At 36.4% G+C, this 27,632-nt stretch overlaps 1 protein-coding gene and 1 non-coding gene across 9 annotated transcripts in view; one reads left to right on the top strand and one right to left on the bottom strand.

The window, feature by feature from the left end:
• Positions 1-27,632, bottom strand: part of LOC105464996 (forkhead box N2) — a 65,260-nt gene that overhangs the window by 20,203 nt on the left and 17,425 nt on the right. For 6 of the 8 annotated variants that reach the window (XM_011713170.3, XM_011713171.3, XM_071076667.1 and 3 more), the window contains 2 exons: positions 13,067-13,617; positions 752-852 (listed from right to left, as the gene is read on the bottom strand). In XM_011713170.3, coding sequence (XP_011711472.1) covers positions 752-852; positions 13,067-13,603 — 638 coding nt within the window. In that variant the 5' untranslated portion in view covers positions 13,604-13,617. Of the gene's footprint in view, positions 1-751; positions 853-13,066; positions 13,618-25,118; positions 25,303-27,632 lie in introns of all 8 variants that reach the window. The other 2 variants (XM_024787752.2, XM_071076669.1) reach the window with 2 other exon arrangements.
• Positions 18,969-19,108, top strand: LOC112423758 (U4 spliceosomal RNA). The gene has a single exon (XR_003014314.1). It is a non-coding gene; the product is annotated as a U4 spliceosomal RNA (small nuclear RNA).

Raw genomic sequence — 27,632 nt, 5'->3', positions numbered from 1 at the left:
TAATCATCTTATTAAAAAATTTTAAATATATTTTTAATTTCCTTCATTTTTAGGTTAGCATTAGTATTGCAGACAATTAAAATGATCTGATCTGTTTGTAGCTGAAATTATATTACAACTTTCTTTAGGGTTTACTTATAACATATTCAGTACTGACTATATTTCCCAGAGTGTATGTTCTCAACTAACCAATTTCCTGTTTTCTAGAAGCACAAATTAGACCATAAGGAAAACTAACTTAGGCTAATGTCTTATCCATAAAGACTTCTTAAAAAAAAAAGAAAAGAAAAGAAACAACAGGTCAAGGATGGTGGCTCATGCCTGTAATCCCAGCACTTTGGGAGGCAGAGGTGGGAGATCACTTGAGGTCAGGAGTTGGAGCCTAGCTAGGTCAACATGGTGAAACCCCGTCTCTACTAAAAAGACAAAGATTAGCTGGGAGTGGTGGTGCGTGCCTTTAGTCCCAGCTAATAGGGAGGCCAAGGCGGGAGGATCACCTGAACCTGGGAGACAGAGGTTAAAGTGAGCCGAGATCTCGCTACTGCACTCTAGCCTAGGTGACAGAGTAAGACTTGGTCTCACAAAACAACAAAAACAAAAACAGAAACAAAAACTAAAAACTAAATAAAACATAAATACTTCTTTATACAATAAAAAAACAGAAACAAAATACCCTAGACCTTTAAGTTTCTCCGTCTCACACAATGAAATCCTATAAATTACCACTGACAGTTATATGGAAGATCCTTACTTTTGCGAAGATGCTGAAGAAAAAGGTTGCTTCTTCAGTGCCTGGATAAGATTGGGTTTATATTCCGGATCAACACACCATAAGGAACCTTTTCCATTAACCTAGAATAAAATGGACAAGAATAACTAGGAACTTTTATACATAAACAGTCAGTGTCTAAATGTTTTAAATAAACGTGCAGGGGGAAATAATCTCTAGTACCTTTCGAGTATGAAACTAAGGTTGAAGTGAGCTTGTTATGTGTGCACTGTAGCGACTAAAAGTCACCTTCCTCTAACTCACAAGATTAGTGAGGTTCAAATGTTATTAGTTTCTGGTTTTATATTATGCCTTTTCTACTTCAAAAACTCTTCCTCAAAATTTAAATTACCTTTACGACTACATTAACAATGATTTAGATAACAACAAAATTTACTTGTTTCTCATTCTCACACTCCTTTTTGCGTGTATGAAATCTCCTATGATATAAGCTATTATGATTGCTATTAAGATTTAATGTGATGATCTCCAGAGTCCTTCCATTTCCCACAGTCTTTTTCAAGGTAACATTAGTCCATTACTGAGGCTCTTTTATCTCTGAATATTGTGTCATAATTTTTATAGCTGAATGGCAAAATGAAAGAACACTGTTATATAGGTTCAAAAACCGAGGTCCCGATCCCTACTTATTGACTGGCTACGTGATATTGGGCAAATCATTTAATTTTTGAGAGTCAGACTTCTCATTTACATTTTACCCGTAAAGTAAAACAACAATGCAGTCCACTTCACTGAATTGTAATGAGATTCAAATAAGAGGATTTATCCGCAAGAGACACATAGCTGCAAAATAGGTGAATATTAAGGGGCCATTCTGAAAGTGACATACGTAAAGGTTTGCGGCATATTGGTTGAATAATGGTATATTCCTACTCCTTTACTTTCCACAGAGGAGGGAATTTTGAAAAAAAATCAACAATAAGAAAAAATCAATTAGTTCTGAAAAAAAGGCAAAAGTTAGATGGTAAAAAAACAAGGGATAAAATAAATTTAGGAGAGAATAAAACCTTTTGCCTGTGGAAAGGTGTAGCAATTGAGTGTAAGGCAGTTTTTTACCATGCTGGCAATGTCTATAAACAGAAAAACCATGGCTGTCATACCACACTGTCATGAAGAAAGAGAAAAACCATGGCTGTCATACCACACTGTCATAAGGAAAGAAACACACCAGATTATCAGCAGAAACTTTTCTCTGGTGTTTAGCAGCAAGATATCACATTAACTATACTGAACAAGTATTTGACATTTTCTTTTTTTTCTTTTTCAAGAAAAGACAAGTTTTACAAATGTATTTTTGGATTAAATGAAACTTCACTTAGCTATATGTTCAGTCACCTGGACCAAATGATGAATGTGTTTTGATGACAGGGAAAATGTTAGCACCAGGCCAGGTGTGGTGGCTAACGTCTGTAATCCTAGCACTTTGGGAAGCCGGTGCAGATGATTGCTTGTGCTCAGGAGTTCAAGACCAGCATAAGCAACATGGCAAAACTCTGTCTCTACAAAAATAGAAAAATTAGCCTGGTGTGGTGGTGTGTGCCTATAGTCTCAGCTATTCAGGAGGCTGAGGCCAGTCTGGGTGACAGAGGGAAACAGTGTCTTTAAAAAAAAAAAAAAAAAAAAAAAAAGAATTAAAAAGTTAGCATCTATAACACCTTTTGTTAGCACCTATAACCCTTTTGCCCCAAAGCCAATTCAGTTTCATATACAAAAGATACGCATGCGTTACTTTTCATACACAGACCAAGACAATTATTTCAATAATGCTAGCCATGCTCTACCTTGGAATTCCTGAGATTACACTCCTAGAAATTGTTTAGTTCAAGTCTACTTTACAAATTCTACTGTGAGGGGACTGCAAACTGTTTTGATCACAGTAGAGTTGCTACTTCCTTGAAATAGCAAATTGGAAAAACTGGTATTGAAAACGCGCAGTTTCAGGGCAGTTAAGTATCTTGAGTATGGTCTCAAGTAACAGTCTGGTTTATGTTACCATGGCAGCACTTCCTTTCACTGGGTCTGTTCATGAACTATCATGAACAAGAGATAAAACTCTGTATTTGCTAATCTACATTTTAGAGTCCACAGCAAAAAGAAACTTATTTTTAACTAATTTTCCACTTAAAACCTTTGCTCCTATATTACTGAGCTTAGATGAAAGAATACAAATAATAAAAGTTTTAGAAGTACTGTTTAAAACTAAATTTGCCTGTAACAAAATGGTCTTCTGTGCAACGGAAACAGGAAATGAGCATTCTCTCATTTTATTATTTCGCATTTTAGAACTCTAAGACTTCTGAACTTACTTAGTAGAGAACTGCTAAAGGTTTTGAAGAAATTTTGAATATACTAAAAGGTGAACTTTGAAAAGACTTATCTTAACAGAAGTTGTAAAGACTAGATTGGGAGAAGAGGCAACGTTCATTATATCTGTGTATTTTAATAGAGTTGCTCACCTTGTCTAATACCAAAAAGAAGGCAAAATGGCAAGGCCTCGACAAAATTATAAAGTGGTAATGATTTTCAGTGGCTTTTAGAACCTCTGAGTTAAAAATAATTAACTGATTAAAATTTTACCACACTAGGAAAAAATTTAATTCCATGTTTCCCAGCTAAAATCTCACAGTAATAATGTTTAAGTTGGACTTTATAAAAATTTAGAAGAGTACATACAAGACTTGGATGTTAACTTTTTTTTTTTTTTTTTTTGAGACAAGAGTCTTGCTCTGTCACCCAGGCTGGGGTGCAGTGGCATGATCTCAGCTCACTGCAACCTCCGCCTCCCAGGTTCAGGCAATTCTCTTGCCTCAGCCTCCCAAGTAACTGGGATTACAGGTGCGCACCACCATTCCTGGCTAATTTTTGTATTTTTAGTAGAGATGGGGTTTCACCATGTTGGCCAGGCTGATCTCGAACTCCTGACCTCAAGTGATCCACCTGCCTCAGCCTCTCAAAGTGTTGGGATTACAGGTGTGAGCCACCACGACTGGCCAATTTTTATTTTTATTTTTATTTATTTTTTAAATTTGAGACAGAGTCTTGCTCTGTCATCCAGGCTGGAATGCAGTGGCACGATCTTGGCTCACTGCAACCTCTGCCTTCAGGTTCAAGTGATTCTCGTGTCTCAGCCTCCCAGAGTGCTGGAATTACAGGTGTACGTGCCACTGTGCCCAGCCAGATGTTAACATTTAAAACATAAAGCCCCAACCAAAGCAAGCTGAACCAAAAGACAACCATATGTAACTTTAAGAAATTTAAAATCCAGAGACCAATAAATACCAAACCAGTATTATTAGATTGTCTTTTCAGAGGAGTAAAAATGGTACTGATGATAGGGAGAAAAAAAACTAAACAGCAGCTGTATCAGCTGGCTGAGTATCATTTACCACTTCATAGTTTGATCTAGACCTTGCCACTCTACCTTCGATTGGGATTATCATCTCTAGATAACAGCCATTCATCAGAAAAGTGTTGTCAAGCTTGCCAAATCCAATTCTAACATTTAATGCAACTAAGTATAATTTATTTGACTTCCACAGATTGGAAGAAAAATACTGTCATTCTGTCACTGACCCAAGAAACGTTTCACCAAAAAAAAAAAAAAAAAAAAAAAAAAAATCCACATGCATTCCCATATTTACTTGAATGTATCTCTTTCTGTCTAAAACTCAGACATTTAGGCAAAATAGTTAACTGATTTCTTTGAAGACGATTTACAAGTTCCTTCCCCCCGACCCTGACTTGTGGTGACAGCTTGCCAATTTTTATGCCAATATATTACCATTTCCATATTTATCCCTTTTTTAAAATTATAAGACGATTTCTCTCCTTTTCTTTATCAAATTCTACCTATACTCTGGACTATATCCTTTCCCATTCTCTAGCTCTTACTTCCTTAATTTCTTCCTTTCTCTGAAAATTCAAAACACTCAGGTTAATTACATTAAAAATGTACACATTTAAAAATTATGGACGCAACCAATTCCCTTTTGAGTACTACCACAAATCATACCATTGGACATATGGTTTTGTAAATTTTACTAAAAATAATACCACTGTGAATATTTTCACACACATCTTCTTGTGTGCAAGTATGAATGCTACTCTAGAGGAGAAATCAGAATATGATCTGCTAGATCAAAGGAGAGCCCATTTCTAATTCTAGTAACTACTGCCAGGGTGCCCTCAAGAATGGCCATATTAACATACTCCTATCAATGGTGTGAAAGTATCAATATTTACTCATGTCCCCATCTGATTTGATATTATCAAATATTTAAAATTTTTGAATTCTGATAAAAAAGCATTTTTTTGTTTTTAATTTGTATGTCTCTTACACATATTACTAGTAAGATAAACATCTTTATTTACATTTATTGCCTATTTGTTTCCTCCTCTGTGAACTGCCTATTCATATACTTGCCCATTTTTCTATTAGATTTTCATTTTCTTATTGAATTATGAGTGTCTTCTATGTAATGGTATACTGTTGTTAGTAAACATCGCTTCTCAACTCCACATTTAATGATATGATGTTGGTAGTTTGAAATTGGCCATGATGGAAATATTATACTATGGAAATCTGCAAAAGCTAAACAGCCCATCCCTAGACAGTTGTTAAAACATTTATCAGCACAGCACTTTTTTTCTTTTTTGAGACGGAGTCTCACTCTGTTGCCAGGCTGGAGTGCAGTGGCGCAGTCTTGGCTCACTGCAACCTCTGCCTCCTGGGTTCAAGCGATTCTCCTGCCGCAGTCTCCCAAGTAGCTGGGATTACAGGCACGCACCACCACGCCCGGATAACTTTTGTATTTTTAATACAGATGGGGTTTCACCATGTTGGCCAGGCTGGACTTGACCTCCTGACCTTGTGATCCACCCGCCTCGGCCTCCAAAAGTGCTGGGATTACAGGCGTGAGTCACTGCGCCTGACCAGCACAGCACTTACTATGTATTTTGAATCCTAATCTGTTGGCTGCTACTTTTTCAACAACTTAGCCAATCATTTTCAAGTGTTCTGTAATATTTGACACCCTTGGCTATTCACACTTAAGCTTAGCTTCCTTGGCTTCATTACACCATGCTTTTCCTAGATTCTTCCACTCAGAAGCAATGCTGATAAATTCCAAACTTAGAGCTGTAATCTCGCCACATCACCTCTATCCCTGCCTATATTTCTAAGTACCTAGTAGATGGTTACCTTTTATGTACCATCATAAGTATAAACACAATAGTCCTAAAAGTATAAAAGAATTAAGTGACACAATTCAAGAACAAAATCACTAAGGAAATTCTAAATGCGTAAACAATAGCAAACAATGACACTGGTAACTATAAGGGTAAATTTAAACAGAGACTACATAAAATAATTATGAAATATGTATAGTGTTTAAAAAAAAAGAGGATAACAATACCAAAGTAATAGAGGAAAATAATAAAAGGGGGATCAATTTCAAAGAAGGCAAAGAGAATGAAGGATAGGGAGATGATTTTCACTGTAGCAGTGTTTATAACAAAAAATTAGAAACCAGCCAGGTGTGGTGGCTCACGCCTGTGATCCCAGCACTTTGGGAGGCCGAAGTGGGTGGATCACAAGGTCAGGAGATTGAGACCTTCCTGGCTAACACAGTGAAACCCTGTCTCTACTAAAAAAATACAAAAAATTAGCCGGGCGTGGTGGTGGGCACTTGTGGTCCCAGCTACTCAGGAAGCTGAGGCAGAAGAATGGCATGAACCTGGGAGGCAGAGCTGGCAGTGAGCCAAGATTGCGCCACTGTACTCTAGCGTGTGCGACACAGTGAGACTGTCTCCAAAAAAAAAAAAAAAAATTAGAAACCTAAATGTTCATCCACATCACAATTAAAGAGAATTATGCATTAAGATGAAAAAAAAGACGCTGAGCTTTTAAAAGGTTATTAAATAATATCACTCTCCCCTTTCTCTCTCTTTCTGACACACACACACACACACACACGTGACTATTCTACTAAGGCCTTGACCTCAGAGAGATCTCATATCCTCCCTAGCGGGAGAAGCAAATCTATACATAACTGGGATATGGATATTATAAAGATAACAAACAGAATGCTATAAAAACACAAAATGAGTACACAAAAGCAGGAAATGCTTGAGAGGTGACTTCTGAGCTGGGCTTTGAGGAAGTGTTATCTCCACTGACAGTGAATTACGAAAATGCAGTGTAGATAGAGGAACAAAATAAACAAGGACTATTTATAGTATACTGCAATAGCAAGTAGTCATGTGGGGGCAGATCATGGAGTAGTGAAGAAAAAAAGCTGCAAAGACAGGCAGAGGCCAAACTGGGGAGGGTCTTGAAAACCATATTAACAAGTCTGGCTTTTATTTAGTATATCATATTTACTAAAGTCTACTAGTTACAAAAACTGAAGTAAAAATGAGGCTCAGAGTCTATCTTTACCAAGTCACACATCTATCTGGATCTAGGAACATAACTGAACCCAATCCTTCATGCTGACTCCTCAACTTACATAATAGTTCAATTCGATGAGAAATGAGGGGAAGACCTGAACTAAGGCTAATGTTATGGTAGAAACTAAAAAAAATGGCCAGAATCAGAAAGCAACTTGTAGGTATTTACAGATGCTACTAGACACTGTTTTTTCTAGAGTCTAACCCCTGACTTTGACAGGCTTTGTAGACCAGGATCAATTAATACCACCTATCTCACTTTTTTGTTATAAAATAAGGAAGTTCATCAGGATAATATCTACAATCCTTTCAAATTTGACATTCAAATAACTTAGGCATTGCAAAGAGCAGGTACCCAAGATGAGTCAGATTTCTAGCTGAGACCCAGAGAGATCCTAGGAGAAGAAAGAGGAATAAAGTCCAATTTTGGACACACTGAATTTGAGATACCTCCAGATCTAATAATTAGTTGCAAATTCAGGTCTGGGCTTCAGGAGAAAGATCTAGAAGTCATTAGATTACAGATGACATATTAAGCCATGGGAATTAATGAGATTATTTAAGAAAACACTAAATCAACAAAAAAGACAAAATAGTGAACACTAAAGTTTAAATGGCAAGTGGTAGAAGAAAAAGATGGAGAGTCAGGCAAGTAAACAAAGAACTAAGCACAGTGTTATACAAATCAAAGAAAAGATGAATTCCCAGAGCTAATCATATCATATAATGCAGTTTCAGGTTAAATAAGAACAGAAAAGAAGTCAGTGGATTTAGACATAAGGAGGGCAGTGATTATAAAGTGTTCAAATCCCACATCTTCACTGAAACTATCTCCATTTGCATGGTACTAGTAACTGTGACATTCCTTTGGCAAATGAATTCAGATATTGTTTAAGATAATACATTGCTCTATCATTCACACTGTCACAAGTCAAATACAGGGAAACTCTATCATGCTCCTGGCTTGAAAACTCTCACTGGTTTGCTCTCAAAACTGAAGTCCAAACAATTTAGCATGATATTCACCACACTTCTATTCTGGATCACTCTGCTTTTCCACCCTGCTTTCATACATTCCTCACCCACAGAGAATATGCCTACTGCCCCAAACTCCCAGCAGAATGTACCATTGCCCTTTGGCATATGTTACCCTTCTAAAACCTGTTCTTTTTTTCACAAAGCACGCTTCAAAGGCAAACTTTTCCACAAAAATTTCCCAAATCTTTTAGGTTAGGGGTCCCCAACCTCCAGGCTGCAGACCGGTACAGGTCCGTGGCATCTTAGGAAACAGGTCATGGGGCAGGAGGAGAGTGGAAGTTGAGAAGCATTACCACCTGAGCTCTGCCTCCTGTCAGATCAGCCCGTACATTAGATTCTCACAGGAGCTGGAACCACATTGTGAACTGCACATGTGAGGGGATCTAGGTTGTGCGTTCTTTATGAGAATCTAATGCCTGATGATCTGAGGTGGAACAGTTTCATCCCAAAACCGTATCCCATGCCCCCACCTCAGGCTGCAGAAAAACTGTCTTCCACAAAACCAGTCCATACTGCCAAAAAGTTTGGGGACCACTGTACTAGGTAGTAATTAATCAACTCCTCTCTGACTTTGTTCATGTTACTATTATTATATTTCTTTCTATTTTGTATTATGATTAACTGTTTGCCTCCTTACTTTTTAAAACTGAAACTCCATGCCAGGAACCATCTCACCACTGCACTTCAGCCTGGGCAATAGAGGGAGACTCTGTCTTACAAAACAAAACAAAAAACACTGGATTCAACTTTGGCCGAGTAGGCTCACACCTGTAATCCTAGCACTTTGGGAGGCTGAGACAGGGAATCACTTGAACCCAGGAGTTCGAGACCAGCCCGGGCAACATGGCAAAACCCTGTCTCTACTAAAATTAGAAAAAGTTACCTGGGTGTGGTGGTACATGCCTGTAGTCCCAGCTACTCAGGAAATGGAGATAAGAGGATTGCTTGAATCCCCGGAGGTTGCAGTGAGCCAAGACTGTGCCACTGCACTCCAGCCTTGATGACAAAGTGAGACCCTGTCTTAAAATAAAAAAATAAAATAAATTGTGACAGGGTCCATCCTGTGAGGTGAGATGTAACATATGAACGCTTACCTTTGGCAGAGTACAGAAATGGCAGTAGTAAAAAAATGTAAGAAAAAAACCACGCAAATTTTAATTCAGATTATTTAAGACCAAATGTGAGCTAGCATGACAGCTGAGAATCCCTGACATTCCCAGAAGAAGGGTCTGCCTCCACTAGGCAAGGTCTTTTTCCACTGGACTCCATCTGGTGCTCCAGAGGAAGACTGCAGGCAGGCCAGGAAGCCTAAGAGAGAAACCCTTATGGATGAAGACAGATGTACAGAATCTGCCAAAGTTTAGGCAAAGATCATCCATGTTCTAGACCTTGAACAAGCACAAGGTGAAGATTAGGTGGTATTGTAGAATAGACACAAATCTGCCTATATTCCAGATTCCTCTCTAATACAAAGCAAAAGCTGTCTGCCACTGAGGAAGAGGCAAAATCCTTCGCCCACTTTAGTCCCAGGCAAAGGATGGCTGTTGCTAAAAGAAAAGTATAAAACCTAGCTATCCCCATATTTAATAAGGCAATGTGCCATGTGCACTAGAAGAAAGGCAGAGCACGACTGCCATTTCCGTGCTCTGCCAAAGGTAAGAGTTCATATATTACATCTCACCTCACAGGATGGAGCCTGTCACATTTTATTATTTTTATTTTTATTTATTTATTTTTTTGAGATAGAGTTTCACCCTTGTTGCCCAGGCCGGAGTGCAATGACACAATCTAGGCTCACCACAACCTCCGCCTCCTAGGTTCAAGCGATTCTCCTGCCTCAGCCTCCCCAGTAGCTGGGATTACAGGCATGCGCCACTACGCCTGGTTAATTTTTTGTATTTTTAGTAGAGATGGGGTTTCTCCACGTTGGTCTGGCTGGTCTTGAACTCCCAACCTCAGGTGATCCGCCCTCTCAGCCTCCCAAAGTGCTGGGATTACAGGTGCGAGTCACCACGCCCGGATTATTTTTTTATTTTGAGACAGAGTCTCACTTTGTCATCAAGGCTGGAGTGCAGTGGCACAGTCTTGGCCCACTGCAATCTCTGGGGGTTCCAGCAATCCTCCTACCTCCATTTCCTGAGTAGCTGGGACTACAGGCGTGTACCACCACGCCCAGCTAATTTTTTCTAATTTTAGTAGAGACAGGGTTTTGCCACGTTGCCCGGGCTGGTCTCAAACTCCTGGGCTCAAGTGATCCACCTGTCGCAGCCTCCCAAAGTGCTGGGATTACAGGTGTGAGCCACTGCACTTGGCCAAAGTTGAATCCATTGTTTTTTGTTTTGTCTTGTGAGACAGAGTCTCCCTTTATTGCCCAGGCTGAAGTGCAGTGGTAAGATGGTCCTGGCATGAAACAGTTTACGTTTTGCTACTGAAGAATGCAGCTCTAGACTCTATACTAAGTAGATGGAGAGACTATCTGCTCCTGGGGGAGGCAGAGAAAGACTCACACCTGAAGCACAGGCATCCTGAGCCTGTTTAAGACTAATGCCGGAGAAGAACCAAGGATCCCACTCTGCCCCCTCCAAAAGCCTTGCTCCAAGTAACAAGCAATAGCAATCTAATGCTGTAGGAAGGGCAACAGGGAGAACTATCTTACCTCTCTCCCACCCTCAAATGTGGCACAAGCTGGAAGATGAAGTTGGAGCAGTAATGCCGAAACAAAAAAATCGTATTACTCCAAACCTCGCTTTTAAACACAAAGTATTGGCAGTCCATCTCTGTAAGAGTCTGAAGATTGTGGTGTACCGATGGTAATTACTGCAACCACAAACACTCAAAACTCTTCTCAATTACTAACTAGACTGACCAATACCTGTTCACACTAACACCCTGACAGAAGTAGAGGCATGCCTATTTCTGGGTAGAAATATTATGTACTTCCGTCCCTGCCATTCTTTTACAATGTCTGATATTCATTCCAAAATTATAAAACACATACAAAAACAAGAGATTAAAACAGTCAATAAAACCAGACCCAGAGACAGACCAGATATTGAAACTGACAGACATTACATAATAACTATTATTCATATGTTTATGGATCTAGTGGGGAATTTTATCAGAGACAGAAACTTTCTTAAAAGGAAAATGAAAACATTAGAAATTAAAAATGTGAAGAAGTCCTTCACTGGGGCTTATCAGCAGAATGAACACAATGAAGAAAAAGGGTGAACCCATAGAAAAATCAGTAAAAACTATCCAAACTAAGAGAGAAAGAGTCGGGGAAGGGCAAAGCAATCAAGAAGTAAGACAACTAGCAAATGGTCTAATATATTTTTACTTGGAGTCCTAAAAGTAAGAGTGAGGCAAAAGAAATATTTGAAGAGATAATGAGCAAAAATTTCCTAAATTTAATGACAGGCAATAAACCATATATTTAAGAACCACTGAGAAACCAAAGCGAGATAAAAATAAAGAACACCACAACTAGGCCCATTACAATCAAACTGCTGAAAAGCAGTGATAAAGAGATAAAGAAAAAATATTGAAGACAGCAATTAAAAAAAGAAACATTACATACAGAGAACAAAAATAGGAATGACAGCAGACTTCTCATCAGAAACTATGGGAGCCAGAAGACAACAAATCATCTTTAAAATACACAGAATAAAAAAATGTTAACCTAAATTCTAAACTCGTACACCACAAAAAAAGTTTAAAATAACCATTGCCAGCAAAACTGAATAATGAGAAATTTTAAATAAACTTCTCCAGGCAAAAGGAATTAATCCAGTAGGGCATCAGGTGCCGAGCAACCTTTTCTGTAAAGAGCCAGTTAAGTGAAATGGTGTAATATTATTTGAAGGTGGACCAATGATAAATTAAAGATGTATACTGAAAACCATATAGCAACCACTAAAATAAATAAATAAATAATAAGCCAATAGTAGAGATAAAATTGAAGCATAAAACACACACACACACACACACACACACACACAAAACACTCTGGCCGGGCACAGTGGCTCAAACTTGTAATCCCAACACTTTGGGAGGTCAAGGTGGGTGGTGCTTGAGGTCAGGAGTTCCAAAACCAGTCTGGGCAACATGCAAAACCCCATCTCTACTAAAAATACAAAAATTAGCTGCTCATGGTGGCACACAACTGTAGTCCCAGCTATTCTGGATGCTGAGGCATAAGAATCGCTGGAACCCAGGAGGTGGAGGTTGTAGTGAGCGGAGATCGCGCCACTGCACTTGAGGCTGGGCGACAGATCGAGACTGTCTCAAAAAAAAACCAAAAAAACAACAAAGAAACCCACCAAAAAACCAAAACCCAAAATGAAGAATACCTCAACCCAATAAAGGCAGGAAAAGTGGAAAAGAAAATCAAATGAATAGCAAGGTGATAGATTTAAACCCAACCATATCAATTTCATTAATTTGAATGGTCTATACTTTGATTATAAGGCAGAGGTTATCATATTGAATAAAGAATCAAATACTGATAGTTATAGGAACACTACAGAAACTAGAAACAAAGAGCTAAAATGATAAAAAGACTAATCTAGGTACCTATAGTAGACAAAACATAATTCTGCTAAATTTATATCAATATTTAAGAAATTTTAAAACATCTCAAGCAAAAATAAATGATGAACTAATATAATTCAGTTCAGCTGAAGTGATTTGACTTGACTACTTTTTGTCTCCCCGGTTTGCAGATATTTTAAGGGCTCCATGTTAATTAGTTCCCCCACTTCCCAAATATAATTCATAAACACTGACCTTGCCATGGCTTCTTTCCACTTTCTGAAAACATTTATTCAGGGACAGATTATGTCGAACAGAATTCTTCCAGCCTGTTGGTGCAGTAGCAAAATATGGAAAATGGTCCAGAATCCAGCTATAAATTTCTTTGACAGGCAAACATTTATTTGGAGAGTGCTCAATAGCCATATAAATGAGAAGACTAAAGGAGTATGGGGGCTTTGAAGTTGCTGATTTTTTTTCTGTGTTCTGGTAGCAAGCTGGTCCAAAGGATGGCACATCATCTCCCTCTATGTCATACAATGGACTAACAATTGGAAGACCCTCACTTCCGAGGCTGAAGTTTGTTAGAAGATTAGTACTTTCATGAAGCCAGTTCAAGTTTGTGAGCTCATCATCTGCTGACTCACTGTCCACTAGAGTGGCCTTTGGCCTGGCAGCATCAACAGCTTCAGGCAAGCTTCCCATTTTGTAAATCTGGCTTAATCCTGCAATCTTTTCAGCTCCTGGGGTTTCAGCTCTCTTATCTGGAGTCATTCCAATTACTGGACCCATTTACTCTTATAGTTCTGCAACAAAGGAAACAATTATCAATGTAATACCTTAGAATCTTAAACTCTGGGAAAAAGAAAATACACATGTAAATATCCCCAAATCAGAGAAATTTTGCTATCAATTATCCCACATAATATTTAAGCATCACATTTGTATAATGAAGATACTACTGGTTATAAAACAAGGAAAATAACTTATATTAGTTGAAATGGCTGTAAATAAAGTGCAGCTTTATAGGACCAGGTGTATGGGTGATAGTAACACAATTAAATAATGCATTTTAAATACTTAGTACTTAAGCACCTAGCCCACACTAATCGCCTAATAGGAAGTGGCTATTATTACTTAAAACTGACAGGCTATTTCTTTGAATTATAAGACTTCATATGTATCTTAAAAATCTATGATTTTACAAATAGTTGAATCCTGAAAATAATACATTTGAAATATTATTTAAGCAATATTTTAAAATAAACCCTTTCCTCAAATCTCAACAATTTACTATAAAAAGAAACTATGTATACTATTTTTACAGCATATCATACTAAAAAGAGATAACATTTTTATTTCATTATTTATTTTTCATTGACAATAATTATACATATGGGGTACAATGTGATATTATGATACATGTATATATTGTGAAATGATTAGCTCAGGCTAATTAATATATCCATCACCTCACATACTTATTTCTCTTTGTGGTGAGAATATTTTAAATGTTCTTTTAGGAATTTTGAAATATACATTATTATTAACTATAGTCACCATGCTATGCAATAGGTCACTAGAACTTACTCCTCTTGTGTAACCATAACTTTGTAATCTCTGACTAACATTTCCCCTTTCCCTACACCCTCCTCCTACCCCCACCACCCATATCTGGTTAGCAACCATTCTATTCTATACTTCTGTAAGTCTAACAAGATAACATTTCTTATTCACTAAATTTATTATTAGCTAAATTAAATTCACTATAAGTTTATCATTTCTTTTTAAAATTCCAGTACTTTTAAACTCTGCATTCTATATCATCTCAAGTACTGACATTTCAAGGCTGACATTCTCTTAGTAAAGTCTGAACTGTCCCTGTACTTTCAAGGAGAGCGAAAAATAGCTGTTACTATTCTTTTTTCATTTCTATTTTCTCAAATGATTTTTGTTTTGCATTTTAAACACCGTTCTATTCAAAAACTTTATCATGAGAGAATAACAGACCAGAGAAGAAAGCAATAGGCTAATGTGCTATTTAATTAATTTTCAATGGCTCACAAAGATAACTCATTTCTAAACTCAGTGAAAAACCAACTATTATCCTATTCAACCCACTTATGCTTGTGTAACTGAAATAATTGGGGGGAGGGGGTACCTCCAGAGTTTTATTTTGCTTAGAACATAGATGGCAGGTTACTTCAAGAATTCTGAAAACCGGCTAATTTTATTTCTATTTTTTATGTCAGTTATGTAAAAGAGAAAACTGGTTAATTTTAGATGTAGAACAGTTTATCTGAATTCTGGGAGCTACCACCAGAAGTAGTTAGCCTCAGAGCACTCCATTAGCAACAGCCTTAGATAATACTTTAGCGCCCAGGCATTCTGCTAAACAATTTACATATGATATCTCAATTAACTGTCAATTAAATCCTATAAGGTAGGCACTATTATTAATTCAACTTTATTGATGAGGAAAATTAATCAGAGAGGTTAAGCATAAGTGGAACTGTCAGAATTTAAAACCAGACAGACTGACTCCAGAAACAAAATTCTAACCACAATATGTGCTGGCAACAGTATGTACACAACACCTATGAGCACCAATGACTCAAATCCTATTCATTTTAAATCTTAACAGCATTCTTTCCATATCCAGTTCTTATCTCTCTCCTGTGCACCCATAACTTGAAACATCACGACACTGTAAAAAGGAAAAGATCAAACGATAACACATTTGGTTTCTGTTTCAATCTCTTATGAAAACCACATACATAAGCATTCACATATATGAGCACACAATGTATTTCAGAACTGATATCCTGTACTATATAAGTGATCAAATTATTCATTTTATCACCAAAGTCTCTCTATTCATAGGGACTTTAAAACATGATGAATGAGAATTGGTTGAATAGTGTCTTGCTTCCTTAAAAAACAAACAAAAAAACCCACTCTTTGGTGTACCCAGTGTTCAATTAAAGAAGGGAGTGATTAATTTCTAATGTTTCACTTTTGCCTTGTCACTTAAATCTCCATTCATCTGTCATTACATCTAGAAATTAGAAAGTACCAAACAGCAGTGGCTAACATTTGCTGAGATTTTACTACATTACAGATTCTATGTCATAGGCTTTAAAATGCATCATCTCTACTTACTCTGAACTACTCCTTAGTTCAATATATGTCCTTCCTTTCCAACTGTGAATTCCATGAGGAGTAAGTCTTTTTTTTTTTTTTTTAAGAGACAGGGTCTCACTCTGTCACCCAGGTTGTAGTATAGTGGCGGTATCATGGCTCACTGTAACCTCCACCTCCTAGGTTCAAGCGATCCTCCTGCGCCAGCCTCCCAAGTAGCTGGGACTACAGGCGCACACCACCATGCCCAGCTAATTTTTAAATTTTTTATAGAAACAAAGTCTTGCTATGGTTGCCCAGGCTGGTCTCAAACAATTGGCCTCAAGCAATCCTCCCTCCTCAGCTTCCCAAAGTTTTGGGATTACAGGCATGACCCACCATGCCCAGCTGGGATAAGAGTCTTTTACTTTTGTATTCCTAATGAATCTTATCAAAATGTTGAGTATGAGTAGACACTCAAATCATAATTATTTCAGACGGAAATGAACTCATAATACAAATTGTATGTCTATTCTATAAAATGCTGCACTAACTGCCTTTAAGAGTTAATTTATTTTAGAAATGAATGCTTAATGGTAGGAAACATCCTAAGTGGTAACAATAAAAAAAACTGAAATTCATTGTTAAGAATAAGGAAATGGAAATGAAGTAAGCCATTTCCCTAAGGTACTAAAGCTAATAAAAAGCAGAGCCAAAATTATAAACAAGGCTAAGTTCAATATTCAAATTTCTGGCCATTACAGTCACTCTCAATTGCTCAAGTAACTTACATTTTTAGCAATACTGCTTAAAACAGAAATAGTGCGTTTTATTAACGTAACATACTCAAAAAATCAGTTTCTTTTGACTAAATTTTCTCATAAGTAATTTAAATGGTTGCAAGTATGTTATTCCTCTGAATTACAAGTTTATAATAAAATTTCATTACTTTAAGATGTAAAGAAATAGTATGGCAACAAATATGCCAAAGAGTTACAGAGTGTTAATCCAAGCAAAGTTTAAAAAACCAAGTACTGACATTATTAAAAACCAAGTACTGACATCATCTTAGTAAGGTTTGAACTGTCATTGTGTTTGCAAGGAGGAAAAAAAGCTGTTTCTAAACTATCCTTATATAGCACTTTAGAGCACTATCCATTTAGATGAGATCAGACATGTTCAGGGTGCTACGACTGTAGACAGAGCACTACCCACTTAGAATACTAAGTCCACCACAATGGATAAATAGCCAAATGATCTTTTCTCACATATTAAATACAAATAGCAAACAAATATATAAATTTAAAAATTATATAAAAAACTTATTTTAAAAATTATAAACAATTTTGGGCAAGGACCTAGGGCCATTTTGGAAAGCTAACTGGAAATGTGTATCAAGAATTATTAAAAATTTCATTCTTTGAACCAACAATTCCAAATGTGTCACTTTTGTGAAATAATCTTATGTAGGGAAAAAGATACTCCCTTCGCAGCCCACGATGTGTGGAGGGACACAGAGATATTCATCCAAAAATTATTAAAGATAATGGAAAACTATAAACAACTTACATTTTCTATAACAGAGAAATGGTAAACTAAAGCCCATCTATTCAATCTAATATTTAGTAGCCATTAAAAATGACTGACTTGAAGAATGTGAATAAATTAAAAACTGGTGAAAAAGTAAAAAAATACATACAAAAAAGAAAACAGAGGTTTATATTACTAACAGTAATCTTTGTCTTTGTTGTTCTGTTTTCCAGTTTTTCTTTAATGTGCTTATTATAGTTTAAAATTAAAACAATAAGCTCAAGGGAGAAAAGGCTGTGCTACATTATTTTTAGTTCTAGTATTTCCATTTCACACACAAAAATCAAATCTTAAAAAGGTCATGGACTTATCAGAGAGCTCAAGTCAAAAACAGAAGCCACCTCTTGTATTCTTAGTACAGCCTGTTCTGTTACAAATCTTACATAATACGAATTAGCCCATTGGTAAATAAAGGAATGATTTTAGTACAATGTAAGTCACATTGGTTTGTACATGATTCTTCTCAGCCTATGTTTTTGTACTACCAAATAACAACAGCTGAACCCAAAATAGGCTAACACAGTGGAAAGCAGCAAGCTGCTGAAAAGACAGTATGGTACACAATTCTCATTCAACCCATGTTCTTCTTCTTGGCACAGTTTGGCCACATGCTCTTTCTTGCAAGTGTTTAATGAGCTCTTCTTTCCAAATCTTTATGCATTTTACCCTGGCCTTCATAATCCTGTAGCTTCAACCCTTCCTCACACCGTGTTCATCTTCTTTTAAAAATCCTAAACTGACCATATTCCTTATTTGTGACAAATTTCATATATGTTTTAACATATTCTAGTATTCTCATTAAGATTTTTTTGTTAGTATTCTGGATACAAAGCTGCATATTTTTCACTTTTGAGTGAGTTGGCCCATCAGCTGAGCACAATTTTAGTGTTTTCAGGAATATATAAATATGCATTATTACTACAAAAAGATCTGTATATTTCACAATAAAATCAAGAAAACTGTCAATTTTATTTATTTTAAAAATTATAGTCTTATGAGAAACTGCATCTTAAAATGAACTGAAACCATTCACTAGCAGAGCATTAATAATATGCATGGTCAATTTGCTTCATAAAGCCAAATGCATAAATAGAAGGAAACCTGGGCTTGTAACATAACATTTTATTACTCCTTTAAGAACAGTATTTCAACGAACCATATAAAATTGTGGTACATAACAAATATTACTTTAAAAAAAGCCAAAATAATATGATGTGGGATTTAAAAAATATATTCTAATTTTTAGGAGTATAACTAGCTTAATCCAAGTAACTAATACAACCACTAATAAACAAATTTCTAAAGCCAAGACACTGCTATCCAAAAAAGTAGATAAATGGACTATACACTTTAGCAAAGTACAAATTTGTGTTAAGGCTCCCATCTTCTATATTCTAAAAAAGAAAAAGAATTATTCACAAGGAGATTTTTAAAAGTGGAGAGTTAAAGCTTTGTGCAGTGGCAGTATCGCAGCCAATGAGGTTTATCTGAGCACAATTATTGCTAACTGGAAACTTTTCCCAATACCCCACTGCAATTACTTGCAATATAGTCAGCACTGGCAATTTTTGATAGTCTCTATGGAGACATAAACAAACAAATAAAATATGAAAAATAAATAAAAATAAAAGTGGAGAGTTCAAACCAACCCAGTACAATCACTCTGGAACCCATCTAGAGCTTGATTGTGTGCCTGCCATGGCGGTATCTTGAGAAGAAGGCCTGGGATTTAAATGTACTATTTTTTTTTCCACCGTTGTGCAGCTCATGCATCTCCGAAGGTGTCTAACAGAGATCTGCACATCTGCGTATTATGTTCAATGTTATAGTGATACCCTACTCTAGGATAAGAAAAATAAAATTACATATTGGAATTCTCTGAGCGTTTCCCAAAAGGTCATAGAAGAGCATTTTTGCTTAGGTCGGTATTAACATCGGTAAGAGAGAAATGCTTCAGAGACTACATAAGAAAAGGGAAACAAAGCCACAGAATTTTCAGCATTACCTAAAACACAATATGCTGCATTACAGAGAATTAGATGTGTCACAGTGATAGCCTTTTTTGACCAAAATAACTAAGAAACCTACTAAACACAAAACGTTGGTTTAACCAAACAGAATTTTGACTTATTTTTCTACACTTTTAACTGATTATATTAAAGACTGAGTTAACAAAAGGTTTTTTCTTTATATTTTTCCAGATGTTAGAACCCTTAAACGTTATCTAGCCTTCCACATTTAAACATCATGTAAAATAAAATTACATGGAAGACATTCCGAGACTTGTTTTTCCTCTCATCAAATTCATTAACATTATTGCAGCAGTAATTCATTTTTAGGGAGACTAGTATTCCATTTTATGAATATTCAATAATTTCTTATAGTCTTAAGGAACATTTAATTGTTTATGTTTGGGACTACTACAAGTACTATTGTTATAGAAGTCTTTGTTCATATCACCTGGAATACAAGTGCCAAAAATTTCTCGAGTATACATCTAAAAGTTGAACATATGTCAAGAAGCAGAATTATTTGGTCACAGAATAGTCTTCAACTTTAATTGATGACCAACTGCTTACCAAAAAAATGCTGAATCAGTTACCACTAACCAGGAATGTATATACCAAATGCTTCATGTACTTGCCAAAATTGTTTTTTGCCAATCTGATGACTACTGTATTAGTCCGTTCTTAAGCTGCTAGAGGGACATATCAGAGACTGAGTAATTTATAATGGAAAGAGGTTTAATTGGCTCACAGTTCTGCACGGCTGGAGAGGCCTCAGGAAACTTACAATCATGGCAGAAGGGGAAGCAAAAACATTCTTCTTCAAATGGTGGCAGGAAAGAGAAGTGCTGAGCAAACTGGGGAAAAGCCCCTTGTAAAACCACCAGATCTCGTGAGAACTCACTATCACAAGAACAGCTTGAAGGGACCACCCCCATGATCTAATCACCTACCATAAGGTCTCTCCTCAACACGTGGGGGTTACAATTCGGATTACAATTAAAGATGAGATCTGGGTGGGGACTCAAAGCCAGACCATATCAACTATGAAACTCTATCTCCTTGTAGTTTTAATTTGCATTTCCCAGATTAGTAACAGGGTGGAATACCTTTTCATTCATTTATATCTGTATATGGATATATAGAATATGAATATATAGATATATACGAACATACAGCTATGAATATATACCTATCTATATACCATTTGGGTTTCCTCTTCCATAAAGCATCTATTGAAGCCTTGTGCCTATTTTTCTATGAGTTTTCTTAATGATTTGTAATGTGTGGATACTAATACTTATATGTGATACAAATATCTCTCCCCAGTAGATGACCTGTCTTTTCAATCTCTTTACTAGTTGTCTTTTAATAAGAAACTTCTTTACTTTCATATGGTGGAATTTATTAACCCTTTTCTTTATGGTCTGCAGTTTGTTTTATAGTTTTTGCCTCCTCAACAGACCAAAAATGTATACGCGTATTTTTTATCCAATTTCATCTTTCACATATAAACATAAAATTGTTCCAGCACCATTTATTAAAAACTTCAGGCCGAGCGTGGTGGCTCACGCCTGTAAGCCCAGCACTCTGGGAGGCCAAGGCGGGCGGATCACGAGGTCAGGAGATCGACACCATCCTGGCTAGCCTCTCTCTACTAAAAATACAAAAAATTAGCCGGGCGTGGTGGCGGGCGCCTGTGGTCCCAGATGCTTGGGAGGCTGAGGAAGGAGAATGGCGTGAACCCAGGAGGCGGAGCGTGCAGTGAGCCGAGATCGAGCTGCTGCACTCCAGCCCCCGCAACAGAGCAAGATTCTGAGATTCCGTCTCAAAAAAAAAAAAAAAAAATTCATTCTTCCTGTTAGAAGAACCAATCCACCATCAGTCCTTAGCGTCCCTGCACACTCTCATCTGTTAAGAATGCAAGGCCTTTTATCTGGGCCATTTCTCAATTTTTGTCCGCTGCAAGCAAACCTGAGGTATGATTTAACATCTCCTACTAAAGAACAGGCCAACTTCCAACATCTCTTCTCTCATCCATGAGATACTGAGAAAAAAAATTTTTTAAATTTCCATGTGATTAAAAAAGTTTTTTTTTGGTTACCTATTTCTAATCTAACTGAGTTGGTATTACAATAGTGTATAAGGTATCAATCTCTAAAATTTGTTGAAACTTGTTTCATGGCCCAGTACATGATTAATTTTCATAATGATTCACTTGATGTTTCTATGGTGTGTGGATGAAATGTAAGTCCATTGGATGAAGCTTGTTAACCGCACTGTTTAAATTTTCTATATTCCTACTTATCTTTTTTTGGGATCTGCTTTCTACATCAAATACTTAGGCAGATATATTACAATCTCCTGCTATACTGGTAAAATTTTTCAATTTTTTCCTTGTACATCTGTTAACTTTTTGCTTCATTTTGTGGCTATGGTTATTAATTGCATGTAACTTTAAAACATATATACTCCTACCAAATTAGCCATTTCCCATTATGTATCAATTCTTTTTGTCTTTAAGTCTATTTGAAATGATGTACTAGCTTTCTTCCCATTAATATTAGCCAGGCAGCAACCTAAGTGTCCATCAACGAAAGGAATGGATGTGGTACTTATACACAATGGAGTACTCTTCAGCCATGAAAAAGAATGAGATCAGGCCAGGGGTGGTGGCTCACGCCTGTAATCCTAGCACTTTGGGAGGCAGAGGTGGGCGGGTCATTTGAGGTCAGCAGTTCAAAATCAGCCTGGCCAACATGGTGAAACCCCATCTGCACCAAAAAAAAAAAAAAAACCACAAAAATTAGTGGGGCATGGTGGTGTGTGCCTGTGGTCCCAGCTACTTGGGAAGATGACGCAGGAGAATCGCTTGAACCTGGGAAGTGAGGTTACAGCGAGTTGAGATCACACCACTGCACACCGGCCTAGGCAACAAAGGGAGACAACTCAGTCTCATAAAAAAAAGAGAGAGACCCAATCATTTGCAACAACGTGGATGGAACTGGAGATCATTATGTTAAGTGAAATAAGCCAGGCACAGAAAGACAAACATCACATGTTCTCACTTATTTGTAGGATCTAAAAATCAAATGAATTGAAATCATGAACATAAGAGTAGAAGGACAGCTACCAGAGGCTGGCAAAGGTAGTGGGGGATTAGTGGGAGGGAGGTGGGGGTGGTTAATGAGTACAAAAAAAAAAAAAGAATAAGACCTACTATTTGATAGCACAATAGGGTGACTATAATCAATAATAACTTATTTGTATATTTTTAAATAACTTAAAGAATGTAATTAGATTATCTGTAACTCAAAGGATAAATGCTTGAAAGGATGGATACCCCATTTCCCAGGAGGTGCTTATTTCACATCGCATACCTGTATCAAAACATCTCACGTACCCCATAAATATATACACCTACTATGTACACACTAAAATTTAAAAAAATAAAAAAAAAATTGCGAGGTGTATGTTTTTCCATCATTTTACTTTCAACATTTTTGTTTTCTTGTAGTCTCTATTCTATATCCCATATAAATGAATATTGTTTTTAAAGGCATGCATGTATTTGGATTTACTTCTACCACCATCCTTTTTGGTATCCCACTCTTTCCATGTTAATTTTTATCTTTCTTTTCTTGCCTTCTTTGGTATGATTCTTTTTTCTCATTCCATTTCTTTTAATCCTCTATTAGTGTGGAAGTTATATACATACTTCTATCATTGAAATGTTACCTTATAATTTTTGATATATACTTCTAAAATTCCAGTTATCTTTAGTCTGCTCCTAAACAATAAATAACAATATATATACACATATATATATATATATATATTTTTTTTTTTTTCTTTTTTTGAAACAGAGTCTTGCTCTGTCACCCAGGCTGGAGTGCAGTGGCACAATCTCAGCTCACAGCAACCTCCGCCTCCCGAGTTCAAGTGATTCTCCTGCCTCGGCCTCCTGAGTAGCTGATACTACAGGCGTGCACCACCACATCCGGCTTTTTTTCAAAAATATTTTTGGTAGAGACTGGATTTCACCATGTTGGCCAGGCTGGTCTCGAACTCCTGACCTCAAGTGATCTGCCCACCTCGGCCTCCCAAAGTGCTGGGATCACAGGCGTGAGCCACTGTGCCCAGCAACAATAAAAAGATCTTTACGTGATAGCGCCAATCACCTTCTCCTTGTTTATAATATAATATAGCTTTTTCTTTTTCGAGACGGAGTCTTGCTCTGTTGCCCAGGCTGGAGCGCAGTGGCACGATGTTCGCTCACTGCAAGCTCTGCCCCCCACCAGGTTCATGCCATTCTCCTGTCTCAGCCTCCTGAGGAGCTGGGACCGCAGGCACCTGCCACGATGCCCAGCTAATTTTTTTGTATTTTTAGTAGAGACGGGGTTTCACCGTGTTTGCCAGGATGGTCTCGATCTCCTGACCTCGTGATCCACCCGCCTCGGCCTCCCAAAGTGCTGGGATTATAGGCGTGAGCCACCGCGCCCACCCAATACAGCTTTTTCTTAACTTCATAAGATGCTATTACTATTTATGCAGTCCATTTTTATTCACCCATATAATTGTCACTCTCTTTCATCGTTTCTTCTTAAATCTCAGATTTTCTACCTATGATCATTCACTTCTGCTTAAAAAATAGTCTGTCAGTGAACTTTCACATTTTGTTTGTATGAAATGTCTTTATTTTGTCCATGATCTTGAAAGATGTTTTTGCTATAGAATTCTACACTGTTATTTTGTCTCACATATCATTTCATAGTCCATTACTATTTCCATTACTGTTATCGAAGCCTGATAATCCTTTGGAAGCAATGTCTTTTCTCTTAAAAATGTTCCCTTTATTAACCTCTTTGTATTTTCCAATTTCTTGTCTATATTGTGCTCTAAATTTCCTAAGATTTACCTTTCATTATGCTAACTTTTCAATATATTTGCTTTTATACCTATTCACTGAATTTTAATTTCAATTACTATTTTCATTTCCAGAACTTCTGTTTCTGTTTCAACATGTTTGCTCTTTTTGTTTTTAAGCCTCTTACTGAACATATTAAATGTATTTATTTTCTATTTTCCATCTGATAATTCCAAAATGTGAACTATTTGCAGATCTGACTCAAATGATTCTCTTATATTGTGCCTTTTTTCTTGGATGGTCTGCAGTTTTTATTATAAGCCACTTATTTTCATTAGAACTTTACCAAAGGGAATTCTTTGATAATGATGATTACACGTTAGGTTTTATCAGGCCCTTGGGAGTAGTAACAGCCCAGGATCATTTTAAATTCTTAAGGTTTAGTGTGAATTCATGCTGCAACTAGTGTGAGAACTGGTTTGTGGTAGCACATTTTCAGTGACATTTTTTCGATTTACAGCAATATTCAAGAAAAAAATTTACCTGTAGAAACCCTGGGGGCATAAAGGGAAAGAATTTCTATATCACTCTTACAAAAGTGCAGTACAATGGGGCTCCAAATTAATGAGGAAGACTATTTCCTGCTAAATGCTCCACCCTGATTGGGTCTAGGCTTTGCTTCCTGATCCCTGAGCCCCACAAAGCCAAGAACAGAGAAGCTCACCTGTATGGCAAATATCCTCAAGGCAATAGCCAGGTTCAGAACTCAGCTTGCCCTAAGTACTCTCCCCTTTGCGCCAGAGCACTGATGCATTTAAGATTTTATTTTATCCAGCATTTTAGGTTGTTTTCAGCAGAAAGCTGAAGGTACTTGGTACCTTGATCCAGGTACATGGTTCACCATGCTGCTGGAAACAGATATTTACATTAATTTCTGATGACAGTGTCACTAAAGTACATTATCCTTTATTTTAGCACATAATTTCTTATGTTTTCCTTTCTGCCTCAGCACACTTGAGAAGTTTGACATACTTCTAGCAAGAGTTGCTCATTATGACAACGAATCCCAATCGGAAGTAGGTAAAGTACATATCCCTGGAGGTAAATGATTAATGGATACATTCTACAGGTCACAAGTGTTGCAAATTTTCATTTTGTGCTTTCATTTCAATAATAAAAAATGTATTTTGCCATTTTCAAAGAGAAAAGTGAGAGATATTTTTAAAGAAAACTGCTCTAAGAACTAAAGTTGCAGATTCTCAAAATGAGATTTTTTTTTTCTTTAAAAGAGATCCATATTATTTGAGAGAGGCACTGCTCCATACTGAAAGGTCTCACATTGCTATATTTAAGTTACCAAACAAACCTTACTTCCATATCTTAGTCCTCAATGGTACTGTATGTAGTCAATGTACCTGATTATACAGGTCTGCAATTCCTTATCTAAAAACCTTAGGGCCAAATATATTTCAAAATTCAGAACTATTTTGGATTTCAGAAAGGTAATACGGTATCTATATATATACATATATTTCTCTCACATCCTAGTGAAGTCTAAGGCAATACCCCAAAATAAATATGTTAATATTTCTGTGGCAAAATGTATATTCACACTAAGAAGGGGGTAAAGACCACCAATACCCTTATATCCACTCAGATCATGTTTTACCACTATAAGGGTTAAGAAAACTTTTGGTTTCCGGAGGATTTTGGATTTCTAAATCATGGAAATGGACTTACCGATTTATTACCTGTTACAGAATGGAAAGCCAGGTAAAACTCATTAGAATTTCACATACCACCACAGATCTGAATAAAATCTTAATAATGGTAAAGAGCTCACCTTAAGGGACATGAATTTAATGCATAAACTTTCTGATTCCCCCACCCCCACAAATACTTATAAGTCTCTTTTTTGTCTATCTGTGGTTTAACAGTTGAGGATACAGAGTAAGTAACCTCCTGGTAAGGAAATGTATTATGAATTACTATAATGTCAGAAGTACCTAAATGTACATAGGAATTTTAAATATAGAAATTTAAATCTATATAAAATGTATATAGGAATTTTAAATGCTAAAGATAAAGTATTAGCTATATTGGACCATGATTATAGTATCTCTGCATCTAGCAATGTAGATAAAAGGTACAGAAAGAGATGTATAAGAGATATACTATTCAGAAGAACCTCTTCTGGTTCTTTTCTAAGAGACTTCAAATCAGAAACTTCTTGCATCTACTACATGCATGGCTCTGTTGTCATAGTTAGAGTCTATGGTAAATATTACATAATTTATAAAATGAAAGTCTTCTTCCTTTAGAAAGAAATTAACATACATAATACTAGGAGATATTGGGCAGAAACTTGAGGAGGCAATACATTTGAAGTTGAAATTGTGAAGGATAAGGAACTCCATTAATTTAAAAATTCGAAAAGTAAAATCTAAATCATTTATCTTGGTATTAATTACATCTGGAGACAGTGAAGCAAGGGATTATCAGCATGAGCTGTGAAGAAATACTGCTTGGGTTCAAATCCCAGCCCTGCCTTTCACTAAGCTATGAGACTTATCAATTTAGAATTATACTACTACTTACTTTCATAAGATTCTTAGTACAAATTAAACAACAAAAATAAAGCACTTAGAACAGAGGTACAGAGTAAGTATACAATGAATACTAGCTGCAGAGATAGTAATGATGGTTATTACTACTATAAATTTTAAAATTATTAGCTTTCTTCCTAAAGTAGATGTATAAATATTATAACCTCCAAATATAAAACTTAGGGTACAAAATCAGTAACAAGGATTTATATTTTGAAGTTTTGAAATTAAAAAAATATTTGTCTAGTGTTAAGGATAGATCTCCCTCACCGACCAATGATATCCACTGACGAGGTGGCCAAATGAGATCAGGACTTCTTGGAAGAGTGCCACAATATGTGTTTCATAATTTTCTTTATTATTCCACTTTCACTTCCTTATTATATTTGTCTCCATGCACTTTGCTTGCAGATATTTTGCCAATCATGCAACATGATAGAACCCTTCTTCTAATCCTTGTAGTTTAAATAATCCAAAAGAACTTAAAATACATAAACTTTTAATATTTTGTTATTAATGGCCAAGAAAGGTCTAAATTACTTTATTAACAGCTTTGTCTGATGCCAACATTCTCACACACACACAAAAGAATTTATGAACAATAAAAATAACTATACTACCTCTGAAATAAT

Source organism: Macaca nemestrina, chromosome 13 (genome assembly GCF_043159975.1).
Source record: "Macaca nemestrina isolate mMacNem1 chromosome 13, mMacNem.hap1, whole genome shotgun sequence".
NCBI lineage: Eukaryota > Metazoa > Chordata > Mammalia > Primates > Cercopithecidae > Macaca > Macaca nemestrina.
The sequence above is the reverse complement of the archived record's forward strand: the minus strand, read 5'-3'. Positions and strand labels throughout refer to the sequence as shown.